This window comes from Sinocyclocheilus grahami, unplaced genomic scaffold (genome assembly GCF_001515645.1).
Source record: "Sinocyclocheilus grahami isolate Dianchi unplaced genomic scaffold, SAMN03320097.WGS_v1.1 scaffold81.1, whole genome shotgun sequence".
NCBI classification, from domain to species: Eukaryota; Metazoa; Chordata; class Actinopteri; order Cypriniformes; family Cyprinidae; genus Sinocyclocheilus; species Sinocyclocheilus grahami.
Window position 1 is genome coordinate 1,441,566 of NW_015505260.1, and position 18,038 is coordinate 1,459,603.

The 18,038-nt window shown below is 36.9% G+C and overlaps 3 protein-coding genes across 5 annotated transcripts in view; 2 read left to right on the forward strand and 1 right to left on the reverse strand.

Annotated features, from left to right (window-relative positions):
• The window catches only part of LOC107586405 (guanine nucleotide-binding protein subunit alpha-11-like), a 41,885-nt gene extending 38,072 nt beyond the window's left edge, over window positions 1-3,813 (reverse strand). For 2 of the 3 annotated variants that reach the window (XM_016273759.1, XM_016273757.1), the window contains exon 1: window positions 2,630-3,813. In XM_016273759.1, the coding sequence (XP_016129245.1) occupies window positions 2,630-2,765 (136 nt within the window). In that variant the 5' untranslated portion in view covers window positions 2,766-3,813. The remainder of the gene's footprint in view (window positions 1-2,629) is intronic. The other variant, XM_016273758.1, reaches the window with a different exon arrangement.
• A 3,994-nt stretch (window positions 3,814-7,807) lies between these two features.
• Window positions 7,808-13,456, forward strand: LOC107586463 (guanine nucleotide-binding protein subunit alpha-11-like). The gene is made up of 8 exons (XM_016273832.1): window positions 7,808-7,861; window positions 11,029-11,195; window positions 11,455-11,639; window positions 11,932-12,086; window positions 12,259-12,387; window positions 12,634-12,763; window positions 12,927-13,080; window positions 13,192-13,456. The coding sequence occupies exons 1-8, from the start codon at window positions 7,821-7,823 to the stop codon at window positions 13,392-13,394; spliced, it is 1,164 nt and encodes a 387-aa protein (XP_016129318.1). The 5' UTR covers window positions 7,808-7,820; the 3' UTR covers window positions 13,395-13,456.
• A 3,356-nt stretch (window positions 13,457-16,812) lies between these two features.
• LOC107586443 (guanine nucleotide-binding protein subunit alpha-11-like) overlaps window positions 16,813-18,038 on the forward strand; it is a 6,226-nt gene continuing 5,000 nt past the window's right edge. Inside the window, exon 1 of the mRNA XM_016273811.1 lies at window positions 16,813-16,957. Coding sequence (XP_016129297.1) covers window positions 16,813-16,957 — 145 coding nt within the window. The remainder of the gene's footprint in view (window positions 16,958-18,038) is intronic.

Genomic DNA, 18,038 nt, shown 5'->3' on the forward strand with positions numbered 1-18,038 from the left:
TAAAACTAACAAAATTATTAATGAAACTAATAAAAACGAAACAAAATTATTGCAAATTTGAAAAAGATATAAAAATAAAACGAATTTAAAAATGCAAAACTATAATAACCTTGGTCTCCAGCAACATTTCCAGGTTTTGTTGTTATATATTTTTTTTTAAGAATTCTCTTCTGCTCACCAAGGCTGCATTTATTTGATCCAAAGTACAGCAAAAACAGTAAAATGTTGAAATATTTTTACCATTTAAAATTGCTTTCTATTTTAATAGATTTTAAAATGTAATTTATTCCTGTGATCATACATAGCTAAATTTTCAGCATCATTACTCCAGTCTTCAGTGTCACATGATCCTTCAGAAATCATTCTAATATGCTGATTATCAATATTTAAAACCGTTGAGTCATTTTTTTTGCATCAAGCTTTTGTAACATTATACAGTATTCCATTCAGTATCATTTTTATTAATTTTTTGGGAAAGAAATTAATACTTTTATTTAGCAAGGATGCTTAAAATTGATCAAAAGTGATGATAAAGGCATTTATAATGTTACAAAAGATTTCTATTTCAGATAAATAGTGTTCATATCGATATCGGAATTATATCGTATCGACCGAAATTAAGAATTATATCGTGATATCAATTTTGGCCATATCGTCCAGCCCTAGCCTACCATTAAAAGCCGTGCTTGCACAGGTTCTGCATGATCCTCTTCAATAATATCCTCTGCTTCTCAATCGGGCTCAAACTGATAAACAATATTAACGATGCAGTTGTTTACAATACAACCGGAGCACATGCCGCCAAGGTGAGGGGCGGGACAATTAGACGCGGTTTAGCCAATCACAACACACTGGGCTAGCTAACCAATCAGAGCCCATCGCCTATTTCTGAGGGAGGGGCTTCATAAAAGCAGGAAATGATCAGCATGTTTCTCAGAGAAGGGACAGAGAGGTGTGGAATAAAGGTAAATTATGTGAAAAATAATGTGTTTTTTTAAAAACGAAGCATTAACACGTTAGACTGCACCCCATAAACACAATCAAGCCTAGAAAAAACCCAGTGAACCACCCCTTTAACAAAATTCAAATCTGCTACTCTTTGAGAAAGTGGCATCGCAAACCCTGAGCGGTGCAGCTTCCTCTTGGCTTCTAGACAGAGCGGTCGAGAGCTTACCGAGCTAGAAGCAGAAGGTTAATAGCGCTTGTTGGTCAAGCAAGGCCCTCTTCCTCCACCGAGGCATATCTTATTGCTATCTTTCCTCTGTGAGTCTGGGCACAAAGGCTGGTTGTGTTGTATGAGCTTTCTAAGGATATGCGTTCTGTGAAACCCTTTTATGGGTCAGCCCACACTACACAACAAGGCCCCGTGACCGTTCATCTACGCAATTTGAGGATCCCTCTCTGACCAAATCCACCATTTTTTAACAGCAACTTGGTGCGTGGCAGCCAGATTAAGGCAGTTTTTGCCATTTCTGGGAACAGGATTGGCTTGAAAAACCACAACCTGGACAGAACAGGTTTCATTCTCGACATCGGCGCTTCATATGTGCCTGCCAAGGAGCAGTAAAAGAGACAACCAGAAAAGATCAAATCTGGGCCTTCTTTGACTTCACCAGTAATAAACTGGGATGCAGAAACACTGTCCTAAATAGATTTTGCAACCCGAGTTTCAAATTAAGGCTCTGATTTAATTATTTTCATAGTTACTGCATCTCTCCGATCTGAGAACAATGTAAGGACGTGTTATGAAACAATCTAGCTTTGCTTACAGCCACAAATGAGCTAATGGCTCTGCCACCAAAACGAAAGCAAAGAGCGGCCTACTGGTCAGATCACGAGATGAATATAAACTGACACTAGTGCAACTCAAAGACACTTACTAATGTTCATTGCTAATAAATTAACATGGAGACTTTCAGTAACAGTTTATTTATAGTTTCATACCCTTGTAAAAAAAAAAAAAAAAAAAAGAAAACATGTTTGATCCTTATGCTTCCCATACCCATTGGCCAATGAATTTCCATGACTTTTCCAGTCATTTGATTACAAGATATCACAGGTTAAAAAAAAAATTATACAGACTATGCTTAGAAGTCGATAAATATTTTAAAACACTTAAACACTTAAAAAACATTCCCTGGTCTAATAATAATAACATTTTTTTCGCAAATATTGTGTTCCTACCAAGCAAACACGGGAAAAAACATATTCATTATTGAATTTTTAAGTAGCCTATATTTTGACAATACTTAAAGAACAAGCTCATTCATTATGTAATATTCCATGAAATTCCTTTATATTTCCACGACCGTGGGAACGCAGGATCCCATTAGAACTGGGTCTACATTAAGATGACTATTCCATCACCATAGGATTATTGACATGTGGACATGTTGTGCAATATCCAACAACCCGAAAAAAACAACGCATTTCAACACGTGCATGAATTACATAAACTGAAATCATGCACACGAATAACAAGTTGTGAAAGCAACACTTCGATTTCGAATTAAGCAGCATGCCAGCATCACTATGCATTAGATCCACAAAGCAATATGCGTTCATGTCAAACCTCGTGCATCTCTCGGCCATAATTGACGGTCGCAGCAGCTGTCAGCGATGCACTTACCCAGTAAGAGGAGTTTGAGCTCTCGTCTCGCATCTCGTTTGTCTCTCCGGAGCTGCTTGTCGATCTCGGCGTTGATTCTTTTGGACTCCTTCGCCTCTTCAGTCATGCAACAGGCCATCATGGACTCCAGAGTCATCACCACAGCGTTTGGAGATCCCAACCCTGATCTGACACACTTCTACGACCCGCTTCCCTTTGCTACCGCGTCGAAAGGGGAACAGGGTGGATCTGGGGGAATGTTGTTTAAAAATACAGGATGCCTTATGGTAGACGTAAATCGATCCAGTAAAATAGACCCCAGCCTGCTCATACAAACGGATCTATCAAACAAGGCCAAAGACTGGATGAGATTGGAGGCCAGATGTGAATCTAAAGATCTCCCCTACTATCAGACCCGCTCAAGCCCTGTTTTTAGAATCTGTAATGACTACCAACCAGAGTCCCGGAGGGACAAACTAGCCTGCCACGACATCCGTGCTGTCCTTTGCTGTCTCGCTAAGCTAACCGCCCCAGTGCCCAGATTCACCGCAACACTGTCCATCAGCTGCCCGGATCTCTAGCTAACACACGGCGACAGGTGGCAGAAGACAGCCATATGCGCTTTTAGAAACGCTGCGTGTACATATAACACTGACTACAGTGCAAACATTTGATTTTGAGCATCCAAAACCCGAAAAGTTAATTAGCTAAGGGCACTAACTAGCTTAATTGGGTGGGCTAAGCTGCTAGCTAGCCGGAATCTTTATTTACACTCCACGCGCTGATTTCACCGCTCATTTCTTTGCATCCGATTGGGGTTCAATGAGATTTAAAGCCGAAAAATTTGGCGGAAGAAAATGACAGGTGTGGGCTCCTTAAAAAAAAAAAAAGAAAAGAAAAGAAAAAAAAAAAAAGATCGACGGAGTGAAAAAAATTTCCAGATGATCGCACCGTCTAGTCCGGTGTGAGTCGCACACAAACCTGGAGCTGCGACAGCTGGAAAATGGAGCGTGAGTGACAGAGCGCCGAGCCAATCGGAGGAGGCAGCGCTCGAAGGGGCGGGGCCTGGAACGAGGCAAGGTCGGTGGAGAAACGGCTGTGGAGCTCACGGGGCGTGTCTCGCCACAAACCCTGCTATTCGACTGAATGGACAACGCCCATTCCTAGTCAAACATATCTGGAGAAGCCCTATCCGCTCTATATATTTTAATAAAACACCTTTAATAGTTTCATAAAATATATAAAACATATATATTCATATACAAAGGTTTATTACTAAAACCATTCACAGACAAATGTCGCTTCTGTAAGAGAGAATTAACGTGTCTTTATCGACACTGTGTGGAAACTGCTTGGAAGAAAAGAGTCAAAAAACTGGGTCCAGTATTTTACCTGGAGCTATTTAATAGTTACTGATCCTGTAGTTGCTAGGTACTATTTCAGCACTTGACTATCTGTACAGTTGTTGGTAAAATTCAGTTGTCTATTAAAAGATAACAGTTCACCGATTACAGTTTTTGACAATAATGCTTATATTGGACTTTTCTGCATAAAATAATGCATAGCCCACTAAAATGTTTGAACAGCAATAAACCATTGTTTTGGTCAACAGAAAACGTAATGAAATGAGACAACCAGTCCCAATATATATAAAACAACTTCCCTGTGTGACAACTAGCCCATTTCTCCCTAAAAAAGTAAGCTAGTAAATCAAAACAGATATTTAAAACTATATAAACAGCTTCACTTAATTGGTGGGGGGAAAGTGACAGCCATTCCTAGTTGTACCCCTCTGCAAAATGTGAAATGCAGTGCATTAGTATTGAGATGTTCACAGGTATGGCAATGAGCAATCAAGATAACAATGTAGGTTATGCTGTAATTTTAAGGAACAGTTGCCCCAAATACTGTCATGATTCTATCATGATTTACTCCAAACCAAAGAAAATACAGGTTGAGCCATTATGACATTATGAAATATGAAAGGAAGAAGGAAACATTGTAGGGACAAATCCAGGCCTGATGAGAATTCACTACAGCAGATCAAATAGAAAAGTGGATGAGACAGAGAAGGAAGTGGATCTATTGCTTTGAGGATGTGACATCACTCACTAGGTTTTCTCAGCAAGAACGACCAAGTTCTGGAGGCGAACAACAAGGATGTAAGTTTTTGCCTTCCCAGACTTCTAACAAATCCTTTCAACAATCAACTCAACAGTTTGATTACCTCAAATGGAAGTAAGAAGGAACTGCAGACCCTAAATTTGCATTTTTAACCAACTTTTCCTACTTTAGATGTCATTTCTAGTGAGAACTTAGTATTGTAGTAATTACATGTATGCTTAGTTATCATCAAAGCTCTCCCAGATAGCACGCATCTGTTAAAAATCGCTTCATCTGGAAAGCACCTGCATCTTAAGATGTCAGTTTTACATACATTCTATTAAATCATAAACATCTAAAAAAGACATTTTCTAAACGTCTATATTTGACATCTGATAGGAAACGTCCAATAGACATATTGCAGATGAGCAAACAGTCTAAAAAAATATGTCTTGCCGATATAAATGCAGATGTCAAATAGACGTCTCTGTGATATATGTGTGCTATCAGGGCTCTCTCTGTTTTGCTGTAGATCAACTAGCTATTTTGCTCCTGCAGAAGTCTGTCTGAAATCACTTTTAGGAGGTCACCTGACAGGGCAGTGAGGCAACAAGTCATCTGCCGAAGTTTTCGGACACAGCCCTGAAGTTTTGAAGCTTCAGAAGGACTGCTCTAGGAAGAACTCAGCCTCACTAGGATGCAGCCTGCCATTTGAGAAGCACCTGCATGTGTCATCTCTTGTTTGTCATGCATAGCTGAGTTGCTTTTCCTCTCCTCAGTAGTTTGGCGCCACCTTCAGGCAAGCCTCGAGACGATAAAGATACCCATGCTCTTCATCCAGGTTTGCTTGAAGAGAAAGTGGTTAGCACTGAAACAGAGAACTTTAAAAGCATTTACTCTCACTTCATCTGTGCCACAGACACCATAAACACCCAAACACTCTTCAGCATCATTCAAGACATTATCATTACCCAGTTCCTAAAATGCGCCGTTTAAACCTTTCTAATAAGCCCAAAACATACTTTTAGCATGCAATCCATCTGCATTCAATGACTCTATTTTATAAAGGAACTTTTGCATAATCAAAAGAATAAATGTAATTAAGGATTCATTTTCACTGCTTAAAATAACATGCTAAACTTGGATGATAAAAAAAGAGAAAGGTGTACTATTACTTTGTCGCTTAATAGTTTGCAGTTCAGCTATTTTAATTGCTATATTACAATTCTTAAAAAGTAAAATAAAAATGGCTAGTTATAGGCCTAACTCATTTACTTTGGTGAATATTTAAAGTGTACTTTGAAAAACAGTTTTTGCAAAGGCACAAGCCTGAACGTCTTCTTGACTACAAAATATTTTATTTTATTTGCAGCATTATTGCCTAAGGGGGGAAAAAATGATACGGTTTAAGCAAAACTTTTGAAAACCTTTTGTGACAACATGCCCCAATAGCAGCTCTAGAAGCAATAGCGACAACTAATGGGAACCTGCTGATAATGGACTTTTCTTCTAAATTTATAAAGTAAAACAAGCATACTAATCCATTAGCCACTGTAAAACATTGTTTTCGGTCAACAGAAAACGTTACTAATAAACTGACAAGCAAATGCAATACAGCAATAATGTCATGGCAGATTCATTCCTCTGACTTTCCATTGGTTCTCTTCTGCTCTGCAACATATCCAGTATATTATACATTAAAGACAGACTTTCAAGAAATGTAGGCCTAACTAGTTTGTCTGTAGAACAAACATGAAGAGAGGGGCACCATCGCCAAAAAGGAGCTCAACCTCATCCTTGCTGAACAGAAGGAAAGAAAACAGAGAGAAATAAAATTGCTTTTATTCGGTGAGATGATTCTGACAGTTGTTTAATCAGAATTTTTATTCAAACTTATCCACTTGATCTCATTCATTTTATAAGTCATCGTGTGTACTTTAGCACAAGACAGCGTCTTACGATTGAGGGAAGAAGGAAAAGGTTGTGAAGAATTAGACTTTGGTCTCTAAAAGAAGTGAAAGTAACTTGGGTAACATGGCATTAGATGTTGTGACACAAAGCAGGTAAATATCATTAGGGGTTTGTTACATTTACATTTAGTCATTTAGCAGACGCTTTTATCCAAAGCAGTAAAAATAAAAGCAGTCAAAACTAACAAAAGAGCAACAATATATAAGTGCAAATGTCAAGTCTCGGTTCGCCTAATATATATTATACACACACACATACACACACACACACACACACACACACAGACACACACACAAAGAAAAACAAGTAGATAGAATAGAAAAAATAGAAAGCTAGTGTTTTTTTTAAATAAAAAAAGAAGATAAAGTAGAATTAAAATAGAATAGAAAGTGCTAGAGTTAGAGGGTCAAATAAAGGTGGAACAGATGTGTTTTTAGTCGTTTCTTGAAGATGGTTAGCTGCTCGGATTGATTTGGGCAGGTCATTCCACCAGGAGGGAACAGTTAATGAAAAAGTCAGTGAAAGTGATTTTGTGACTCTTTGAGGAAAAGAAAGTTTGAATCAGGTTTGACAAAAAAGATCTACAAAATGAATAAGACTAAGGGGACTTTCCCGACATAATCTAAGAACTGATGAATAGACCTGGTGATTCTTAAAACTAACTTCACTTTTCTTGTCCCAAAGTAATTTTAGTAGATGTATGAGTTTAGTTCCCTTTCACTCAGGTGTCCTGACTTTTAGAAATGGTTCCAAGTTATTCCACAAGTTTTTTTCTATATACTTTAGGTCAGTTCTCAGACTGGGCCATTCGAAAATATGTCTTGCAGATATAAATGCAGATGTCAAATAGACGTCTCTGTGATATACGTGTGCTATCAGGGCTCTGTCTGTTTCGCAGTTGTTTCTACCAGCACAGCAAAAAAAATCATCACTAATTCCTCTTAAGCCATTCCTTTGTTGACTTAGATTTGTGTTTGAGGTCATTATCATGCTGAAAGACGAAATTCCTTTTCATTTGTAATAAATATTCATTTTGTAGATCTTTTTTGTCATACCCGATTTGTCAAACCTGTGGTTTGGCTCCACCTTCAGGCAATCATCAGAATGTACAAGATACCGTGCAGTTCATTGCAGTTATATGAACAGAAAGCTGTTAGCAAGGAGACGGAGAACAAAAGAGTAATTTACTCTCACTTCATCTGTGCCACGGACACCATAGACACCTGTGCACTCCTCCACACTGTGAAACATGCTGCCATGTTACAGTTATCACAGAAATATGAAGTGTTATAATGAGCCCAAAACATACCTTCAGTGGCTCATAGACTGTATTGATCTCCATCTACATTCAAAGACACTGTTTTATAAAGTAATGCTTCCATGCTCAACAACAGCTGAATAAATGTTTTATTATTGATGACAGAGCATACTTGAAAGAAATGTAGTTAAGGATTTGTTTTTATTTTGTTAAAAATATATATATATATATATTATAAATGCCCAAATGCAACATTTGGGGTCCATTTTCAGAAGCAGATCTGATGTAGGGCTGCAGGATAAATCGAAATGGAATCGAGATCGCGATTCGACAGAAGCTGCGATTGTCATGCGTATCTTTCAGTGAAGCACGGTTCTGTGATCAGCAGTAAATCTCCATCCGAAGCATTCATCAGCTCTCGCGCTGAAACTCCAAATATGCCCCGAAGAAGTAATCCAGGAAATGCCTATCGCTGCAGCTGAATAAACAGAAGATTCAACTGGGCTGCGTTCAGCCCCGACAAAAACGGTGCAAAACGTGCGTTGAACACCCTGTTCTGATGACACAAGAGTTGCAACTATGGCAGCTGAGAAGGCCAATCTTTGTGTTCTTTTTGAAGAATTTTCGGAGCATGATGAAATCAGTATAAATACGTGTTTAATACTGCAAAATACGCTCAATGTTACAGTCACTACCCTTGCCATCCAGAATAAAAGAGAACATCCCAATCGAGTGAAGGGATTTGTGCAAACTGTGGTTCCTAATTATTGTGATCCAACATTTGCCTCGCATTTCAGGATGAAAAGACAAACATTTCAGGTGAAGGATAATCCACTTCTTACTTCCAAGACTGTTATGATCTATATGACCTTATTATTTTTATTGTGAGTATTAGGCTTATCATTATTGCTGATCACTGTTGTTGTGCTATGATATTGTAATATTTACCATTATATAATCAGAGGGGTATAGAAAAGTGTATTACCGTGTCACTCCATAATATAATAGCAAAATATATAAATATGTATAGTATTTTTATGTAACATTAATCAGTATTTAGCACACAATAGAAGACATTGCAATTACTAAATGATATTTAGACAGACTTAAAGAAGTTCCAGATCTATACTTGTGCTCTTATTATTTTAGTTATTTTGCCTTTGCAAAAATGTGCATGTGCAAACAATATACTTGCTCTTGTGAATTTATTTTGATGTTAATTACATTGTGCGAGTGGTCTCTTTAATAGCGCGTGGTTTATATACATGTTGCTGCTGATTGGGCTGACATGTTTGATAAACCCACCAAACAAGAGAAAACGCATCTCAAACCCCGTTGCACACCGTTTCCAGGAAACATGTCGTTCAAACCGGAAACCGTAGCAAAACGGTGCACACCGGTTTGAGCTTGAACTTGCCCCTGCTTTCATTGATTCAATGTGACTAATAAACACACGACTATGGCAATCTACGGTTTATCGGAGTTCTTATTATTATAATTTTCATTAAAATAAAGTATATTTATAATGCAATGCCTTTATCACTGCTTAAATACTATGAAATATGTTATTTCAAACACTCGACTGATGCTATGAAGTGAGTTTGGAGTAAAAATATGTTATTAAATGTGGTATTTTCACATAAAGGAAGATTGATATCGTTTCCTATTTGACGCCACAAGGTTTACGAATGAAGGTGAGTGATTCTCTTTGTCGCCTCAGTTTAGACTGAATTGTTGTTTAATACGGTGATGGATGTCTGACTGTTTATTTGTTGTCCATAGAACTTTTACATTTGTATTCCAGTCAGAGATCGATAATAGATAGATCAGGGATGGATGGGCAACTTTGATAGTGACAAGGGCCAGCATTTTTTCTCCTTTATACCAAGGGGCCAGATTACTAATCCACGTCCACGCACCTTTTACACTGTCTTACTCGATTTCCTTTTTATTAAAGGAAATTAAAGTATAACTAATGTAATTTGTTTTGTAAAGATATTATTATGTATAAAACTTGTGCAGTTATGCTAATTCAGAAGGAAAACTTGCTCTTCAGTGGACAGAAATATTCCCCCAACAAGCCAATGTAAACATCTCAATTGCATTGTCTGTAAATTTGCAACAAACAAATGTACAGAGGCCCTTTTTTTTATTAGTGGCCTACAGAACATTCTCAAAACAACCTAAGAGGACAGTTAAAAGGGGCTTACTCAAAAAAAGAGTTATTCCAAATGGTACCATAAAATAACCTGGTATCTGCAGGATTTTTACAATCAAATGTAAGACCTTTAAAGACCTTTTTAAGATCTGCACTTCACATTTCAGCCTTTAAACCATTTTTAGGAAAAGGGATGAGTCAAAAGTATCAATTATTATATTAATTTAAACAATTATTATCAATTAATTATTATATTAAATAACATATACATATATCTTAGTGTCTTAATTGTTTAGATTGTTATAATGCATTAGCTTTTTGTCGAGCCACTGGTTCACAGCTTTTGTTGACTATAAAATTGTATCTTTGATATTTGAGGCAAGTGCAACTCTGGCGTCCCCGTTGTTTGTGAGCAGTTGTGTGATGGCGATTTAAATAAAATACAGATTTCCAAACATATGGGTATCCCCTTGAACTTGGTAAAAAGATCATCTGTTTACCATCTTGACTGGAAAATACTGTTATTATGGTCAGTTTTTCATTTATTATTTGCTAATGTTAGTGAATGTTTACATTAGAGTGCAGGTCCTACTACGCTGAAATTAATAGGGGAGCGACTGGAAACTAGCGACCTCTCCTGGTTAGAGATAGTATTAACATCATAAACTGAAAGCAATATTTACGTGACTTGCTTATGTTTTAAAATTGACCATCCGAGTCTAGATCCAGCGGGCCGTTCTCAAAGACACTGCGGGCCGCCAGTTGCCCATCCCTGAGATAGATGAAGAATTTAATTAAGAATCTACTTTTTGACTGGTATAAAGTGCATGTATTGTGAATAGGCCTACAATACGAACATCCTGACCTACATGGTTGTTGAAAAGAAATAACAAATATCAATGCTGTATTTTATTATTGATATTTTTGTAGTTCTTGCATTTCCATTGGAGAAATGAAGGACAGCTACTACTGTGGATGTTGCATCTGTTGCTTGTCTGAAAAAAAGAGGTACGCCCTCGCCAAAAATAAGGAAATCAACCTCATCTATTTGGAGCAGAAAAGAAGAGAACAGACAGAATTCAAATTCCTTTTATTAGGTGAGATGATTCTGTTAGTATTTCAATTAAAACTTGTCCACACAATCTCTTTCAGTTGAAGTCATCATGTGTGTTTATTTTTACTTCTGAAAAGACCATTAAATTAAAAACAGATGATTCTTACATGGGACGGATGACAGATAATGGCAAATTATAGTGTAAAGTTAAACCACTATTAGTAGGCACATTTATTTTCAGTTTTCCTGTTTGCAGCCAGGTTTCTAACATTAAAGCACATGATTATTTGGCTTTTATTTAGGCACGGGAGAAAGCGGAAAGACAACATTTATGAAGCAGATGAAGATCCTTCATGGAAGCGGATACTCAGAAGACGAGAGGCGTGGCTACACTAAACTGGTTTTTCAGAATATCTTCCAATCAATGATTGCAATGACAGATGCCATGAAGATGCTAAAGATCCCCTACTCCAGCCCACAGAACGAGGTGATCAAGAGACCAAGTGTGTAAAGTAATTTTAGAGCCCAGTGATTAGTGCCATTTTATATCAGCAATCATATAAGGGTGGTGGAATTGCCAAATAATAATAACAATATTATTATTTTTTTATTTGATTTATTATGGATAATATAAAAGATATTAAAAATGTGAATTATTAAATTATTTTATACATACAGTAAAAATAAATCATTTTTATCTCTGTGTGCACCAATTTTAGAAAGACTGGATCATATACTGTAATGTATTGTCAGTCTGATTAGGTCTGTGATATCCATAGATTTATGCCCAGTGGTTCCAGGATCTGGACATACATCAGATAACGCAGCTGCAGAGAAGTTATGTAGAGGCTATTCATCATCTATGGGCAGACAAAGGCTTTAAGATTTGTTACAGACGGCGCAGAGAGTATCAGCTACTAGACTCCACTAAATAGTAAGTGTATTTCAGAGAGTTCCTGCCCTTTACTGACTACCTGCATCTTTGTTTAGTTCCTCTTTCCTGATGCCAATGCATGCACTGAATGTTATGCAAATAAGGCTTTCATATTCAGTTCTGTGGCACATGGATTTTCAGTAAGAGTGTTTGAATTCTGTGTTCTTTAAAGTTTTATTGATGACTTGGACCGCATCGCAGCTGAAGGCTACATCCCAACACCTCAAGATGTTCTTCAAGTCCGGTTCCCCACTACCGGCATCAGTGACCATTGCTTTACTTTGGAGAAGATGACTCTCAGGTACAGCAATGAACAACCAAACCCAAACTGTATGTGTAATAAAAATGTCTTTTAATCTAGAGTTGCCACTATCTCTTAATCAACTCACACAAGCACGCATTGATGCGGGCATCTGTTCTTGTTGCGTCTCCAGAAGTTTGTTGTTTCATCTCCTCCATTTCTTTTCCAACAGTAAAAAAACGATCCAAGCCAGTGAAACGACCTCTCTGTCTGTCTGTCTGTCTGTCTGTCTGTCTGGCTTTTCAGGTTTGTAGATGTCGGGGGTCAAAGAGGACTGAGAAGGAAGTGGATCCATTACTTTGAGAATGTGACATCTCTCATATTCTTAGCCTCCCTCAGCGAGTACGACCGATCTCTAGAGGAGAATAACAAGGAGGTAAGTGTCTGCCTCTCTCTCCTCATGTCAATTCAATTCACAGCTATTTGTATAGTGCTTTTTATGAAGCATATTGTTTCAAAGCAGATTTACAGAAATACATCTCCTGTCCTTTCTGTGAAATATTGATAAATCTGTGCACTTTTCTTCTCTTTGACTCCAGAACCGTATGGAAGAGAGTTTGTCGCTGTTCTACAATACCATCCATTCACGGTGGTTTGCTAATTCCTTCATCATCCTATTCCTGAACAAAATGGACATCCTGGCTGAGAAGATTCAGTTCTCAGATCTAAAAACATACTTTCCTGAATTTGAAGGTGATTTGATGCACATTAAATGAAGTAAAAGCAATGTATGTGTGATCTTGTTTGTCATAACCTGATCCGCTCTTTTCTTTCCTTTCCTCTGTGGTTTGGCGTCACCTTCAGGCAAACATCAGGACGTAGGAGATGCCTTGCGGTTCATTGCACAGTTATATGAACAGAAAGCTGTTAGCAACATGTCAAAGAACTACAGAATGATTTACTCTCACTTCATCTGTGCCACAGACACCAAAAACATCTGGAGAGTCTTAAATGATGTGAAATACACTATCCTTGTTAGGGACTTAGGCACCTATTGTATGTTCTAATGAGCCTCAGACGCACCTTCACGACACTCGGCATCAGACTATAATATTGCTCTCAATGCTTATCCATGTACATTCAGAAACACTACTATTTTATGAAGGCACATTTGAATACTCTTCAACCAAATTAATGTTTTATCATTATTTATAACAAAGCACACTTGAACTAAATGTAATTGTGTAAAAGTAAGTTTTCATTTTGCTTAATAAATCATCTATATTTTACATAATAAACATGTAAATATTTTACAAAGGGAGATTTTTAATTGCTTTTTAATGTGATGAGGGGAAATGACTTCATAGATCAAGTGAAAATCTAGACACCAGTTTTTTCTAATAATTAAAGTGGTTTGTTCTTGGAAAAGCAATTTATTTAAAGGGGTCATTTTTAAATGATTTTATAATGATTCCTGGGGTGCACTTATAATCTTAGTATGGTTGTTACATCAAAAACATAATTTAGATATCAATTGTCATTTTCTACCCTGAATTTAGCCCTCTGATGTCTGCTGTGAGACTTCAGTGTGAACACCCACTGCTATGATTGGCTAACATCTTTCATTATTAAAATGAGCATTACATGTGGAACTGTCTTGAAAACTTTTCCTGTGTTTTTACTATAACAGCCGCAACGATGAACCATGAAAAGTGTTGAATATAGTGATATTTTTAGAACTACTCGCATTGCATCAAAGGTTGCAGCACTGCACTGTAGCCAAACACAGTAACGTCTACTGAGCACACGATGCGGTGATTTCCTTATTGCAACAGAATTTCTACAATCTTACAAATAACTTCATCATACAGTAACTAACACAGTGAAAACACAATGTAAATAAGAGACTTGTTGAGCAGTGCAAACTGTGTCACTGATTATAAAACGGGAGTTTAGGCGAAAATGCAGAAATCAAATCACTGATAGACTCCTGAGTAAAATAAGGTCTGTGGTAAACATGACTTGGCAATACTTGGACATTTCGCTGCACACACTCACACCTCAAACATTCTTATCTAGCTACTTATTAGAAACATATGTTTTTATACAAATAAACATAACTGCTTCAAAAGTTTCAGTATGTGTGCATGTAATTCACATTGCAGAATGAAGCGTTATGTTTACCACAGATATCATTTTATTCATGATTCGGAAAACCCCATTATAAAAACCCATAAGAAATTTTGAAAGAACCAGTGGTAGTCTTCTGAGTTTTGATGTCAGGGCTGCAGCAGTGGGGAAAAAAATTACTATGTAAGTCAATGGCTGCCATCAACTGTTTGGTTACCAATTTTCTTCAAAATATATTCTTTTGTGTTTAACAGAAGAAAGAAACTCATACAAGTTTGGGACAACTTGAGGATGAGTAAATGATGACAGAATTTTCATTTTTGGGTGAACTATTCCTTTAACAAGCTATCTTCTATTCTTCATGGCAATAAGGACCCAGTATCTTCTTGTAACTAAAAATCCACAACATCTCATGACCATTTACATCTATAACACAAAAACAGAGGATACATACATTTTCCACTGAAAATAGGTCATTTAACGAAAGCAACAAAAGTACATATTCTTGTAAATCAAAGCACATGCTTCAATTTAGAGCAGTTCAACAAATCCAAAACAATGAAATCATTTTAATATCAAAGCTAAATCATTCTTGGATGCCTGGATCTACAGCTTTTATTGTTCTGCATTTTGTGTGTTCAACAGTCTATGAGCCCTGCCAAGAAACAAACAATTTTATGCTTGCATTTGGGGGCGCACAGCAATGACCTTCACAGCAGATATGCTTCACAAACAGCAACCTAGCTACACTCCAAAACATATCCTCCTCATCCTGGAAGTGAAATTAACATTATCACCTATTATTGTGGTATTATACTGGTCTATAATTAACATATCTGCTACATTTATACAGTAAAATTATTAAAACCGACAGTAAACCATTGTTATGGTCAAAAGAACCCGTAATTAACATAGTGTGTGACACTTTACTGGTTGTAAATGTGACAACCAGTCCCAACAACTTCCTTGTGTGACAACTAGCTCTGTTCTCCTCTACGAACTAACCTAATAAAACAACACAATACTATGGAAAGCACTACTAGCATAAAATATAATGTTGGTCACTTTAAATAGTTACTAAGCTTGGCATTGGTTCTCTTCTGCTCTGCAACATACCCAGCATATTACACATTAAAGGCAGACTTGCAGGAAATGAAAGTGGTTTGTCTGTAATGAAGGCGCATGACACAATTGACAAACAAATCTATTTGGGAAATCTCCTTCAAGGTAGCATATGCACGGTTTATTTCGAGGAAGATGGATGTTGTTTCCCATTTCACTCCGTAGGTTTTACAAATAAAGGTGAGTGTTTCTCTTTGTCATGTTTACTGTCATGTCATGTTTTCATTGTTGTGGAATACAGTGATGTAAAAGTTTATTTGTTGTCCATAGAGGAACTTTTCCATTTCCATTTCAGTCAGCGATTGATTTATCTACAATTGTGAGCTATTGTTCACACTATTAGTGGTGATGCTAGGAGCCAATATCACACAACAGAATATCGATTTTGAGTGTAACATTTGGCTTTCATACATCAATCAAACGAGAAGTCCTAAGTAATACAAGACTGTGACTGTGTCTTGAACATGGGGGACCAAACTACTTTTCTTGTTCTAGTTTAGGTTTAAGGATTAAACTTCAAGTCTGAGTTAAATCATTTTAAGCAGGTACAGAACATGTTCATTCAGAATATGCACACATTCATTCTTAATCATATGCCTATAATCTGTGAGAATAGCTCCGTTGTGTATCTTGTCACATCACATTCAATTACAAATTAGGTTGCATCACTAATTGTGATTGTCAATCATTTATCATTTTTATTTTAAAACAATGGTCAAATATTAAATGTATAATTACTTAAATCTTACCTCACACTCTTTGACTGTTAAAACTGTGGTGCAGCGCTTTAAATCCACACAAAAGCCCGCCATCTTGATTTTAACTGGCTGTCTCGATCATTTTGATATTGAGCGCAGTTAGACCGCTGAGTCAGCCAAAAATGCCAATTTAGGGAGCAAATTTGGCCGTATCTGATTACTGGGGGGACTCCTCGAAGTTGTTCCCCTCAAAGTCAATGGTGCTTATAGCCCTGAATTAATATGGAGTAACTCAATTTTCGTGTAACGAGTAAAAACGTGTCTGGATAAGCGAGCTCTGTAATCACTCGGCTCAATCTCCACTCCAGCTTCCCGCTTCCCGCACAGTAGTTTAACAAACCCAAACTGCCAAATCTGCATTTAATTAATGATGAACATACTACATGCCCATTTTGAAAGAATAAAAAGTAATGCTGAATATTATAATTCGAAGAATTGTTTTTGTTTTTATAGTTACTCTATTTCTGTTGGAGAAATGGGGCATTACTACTACTGTGCATGTTTCATCTGTTGCTTGTCTGAAGAGGAGAGGGACGCCATTTACATAAATAATGAAATCAAACGCATCCTTGCGGAGCAGAAAAAAAGACAATGGAGAGATCTCAAGGTGCTCTTATTAGGTGAGATGATTCTGTCAGTCTTTAATCACAATTTAATTCAAATTAGAAACATGCTGATTCATTTCAACTTTTCTCTAAAAGTGAAAGTGAATTGAATCATAGCATTGAATGTTGTGCCAGTAAATGTCATAAGGTGTTTGTTACATCATCTCTTGAGGGTAACTTCCTGATATGTGTTAATGTAAGAGCTGATTAGACTGTAACACGTTATAATAACTCATTAATAAATCATTAACAAACATTATATAATGCTTATCGGATAATTAGTTAACATATTCAAAGAGTTAGAAACATGAGATAATTTGCTTGTTAATGTTTGCAAATACACTTATTAAACATGAGATAATGTTCAAACAAGTTATTATGTCATGTAAGTTAAAATGCTTACAAATGTCAATTCCATATGATCAAGCACAAACTCTACACATGATTTTAACAGATGTTATAAAATGATTAAAAGCTTGTGTTATTGCACAACACTTTTGCTGCTATTGAGGTGCGATACGCGTAAGGTTAGGGACAGGTTTGGTGGTGTGGGTGGGTTCAAGGGTAGCCTAGGTTAAAGGGTTCAATTGAATTCACAGTTCAATCTGTTTATATTACATTGTTTTGATAAATGAACAAGTATTTTCTTTTAAAAAATGATTTGTTTCCCCCTGTTTATTTATGATTCAAGGAATATATTTTTTAAAGGGGTCATATGATGCTGCTAAAAAGAACATTATTTTGTGTATTTGGTGTAATGAAATGTGTTTATGCGGTTTAAAGTTAAAAAAACGCATTTTTTTACATACTGTACATTATTGTTTCTCCTCTATGCCCCGCCTTTTTGAAACGCGTCGATTTTTACAAAACTCATCGGTCTGAAAAAGCGAGGTGTGCTGTGATTGGCCAGCTATCCAGTGCATTGTGATTGACTGAATACCTCAAGCATGAGACGGAAATGTTACGCCCCTCACCATATTGTTGATGCCGTGTCCGGCCGGAGCGACGAGACAAAAACATTAAAACCCATTACAAACGAGGCATATGTTGCATCCAGTGGGGACATAATTACTGATTATAATGACTTATACTGTCT

Bases quoted from the DNA above. Each gene is read 5' to 3' on its own strand.
- LOC107586463 (XM_016273832.1), top strand. From the start codon at position 7,821: ATGAACAGAAAGCTGTTAGCAAGGAGACGGAGAACAAAAGA. The intron at 12,764-12,926 runs GTAAGTGTCTGC...CTTTGACTCCAG, and splicing joins TAGAGGAGAATAACAAGGAG to AACCGTATGGAAGAGAGTTT. The intron at 13,081-13,191 runs GTGATTTGATGC...CGTCACCTTCAG, and splicing joins ATACTTTCCTGAATTTGAAG to GCAAACATCAGGACGTAGGA.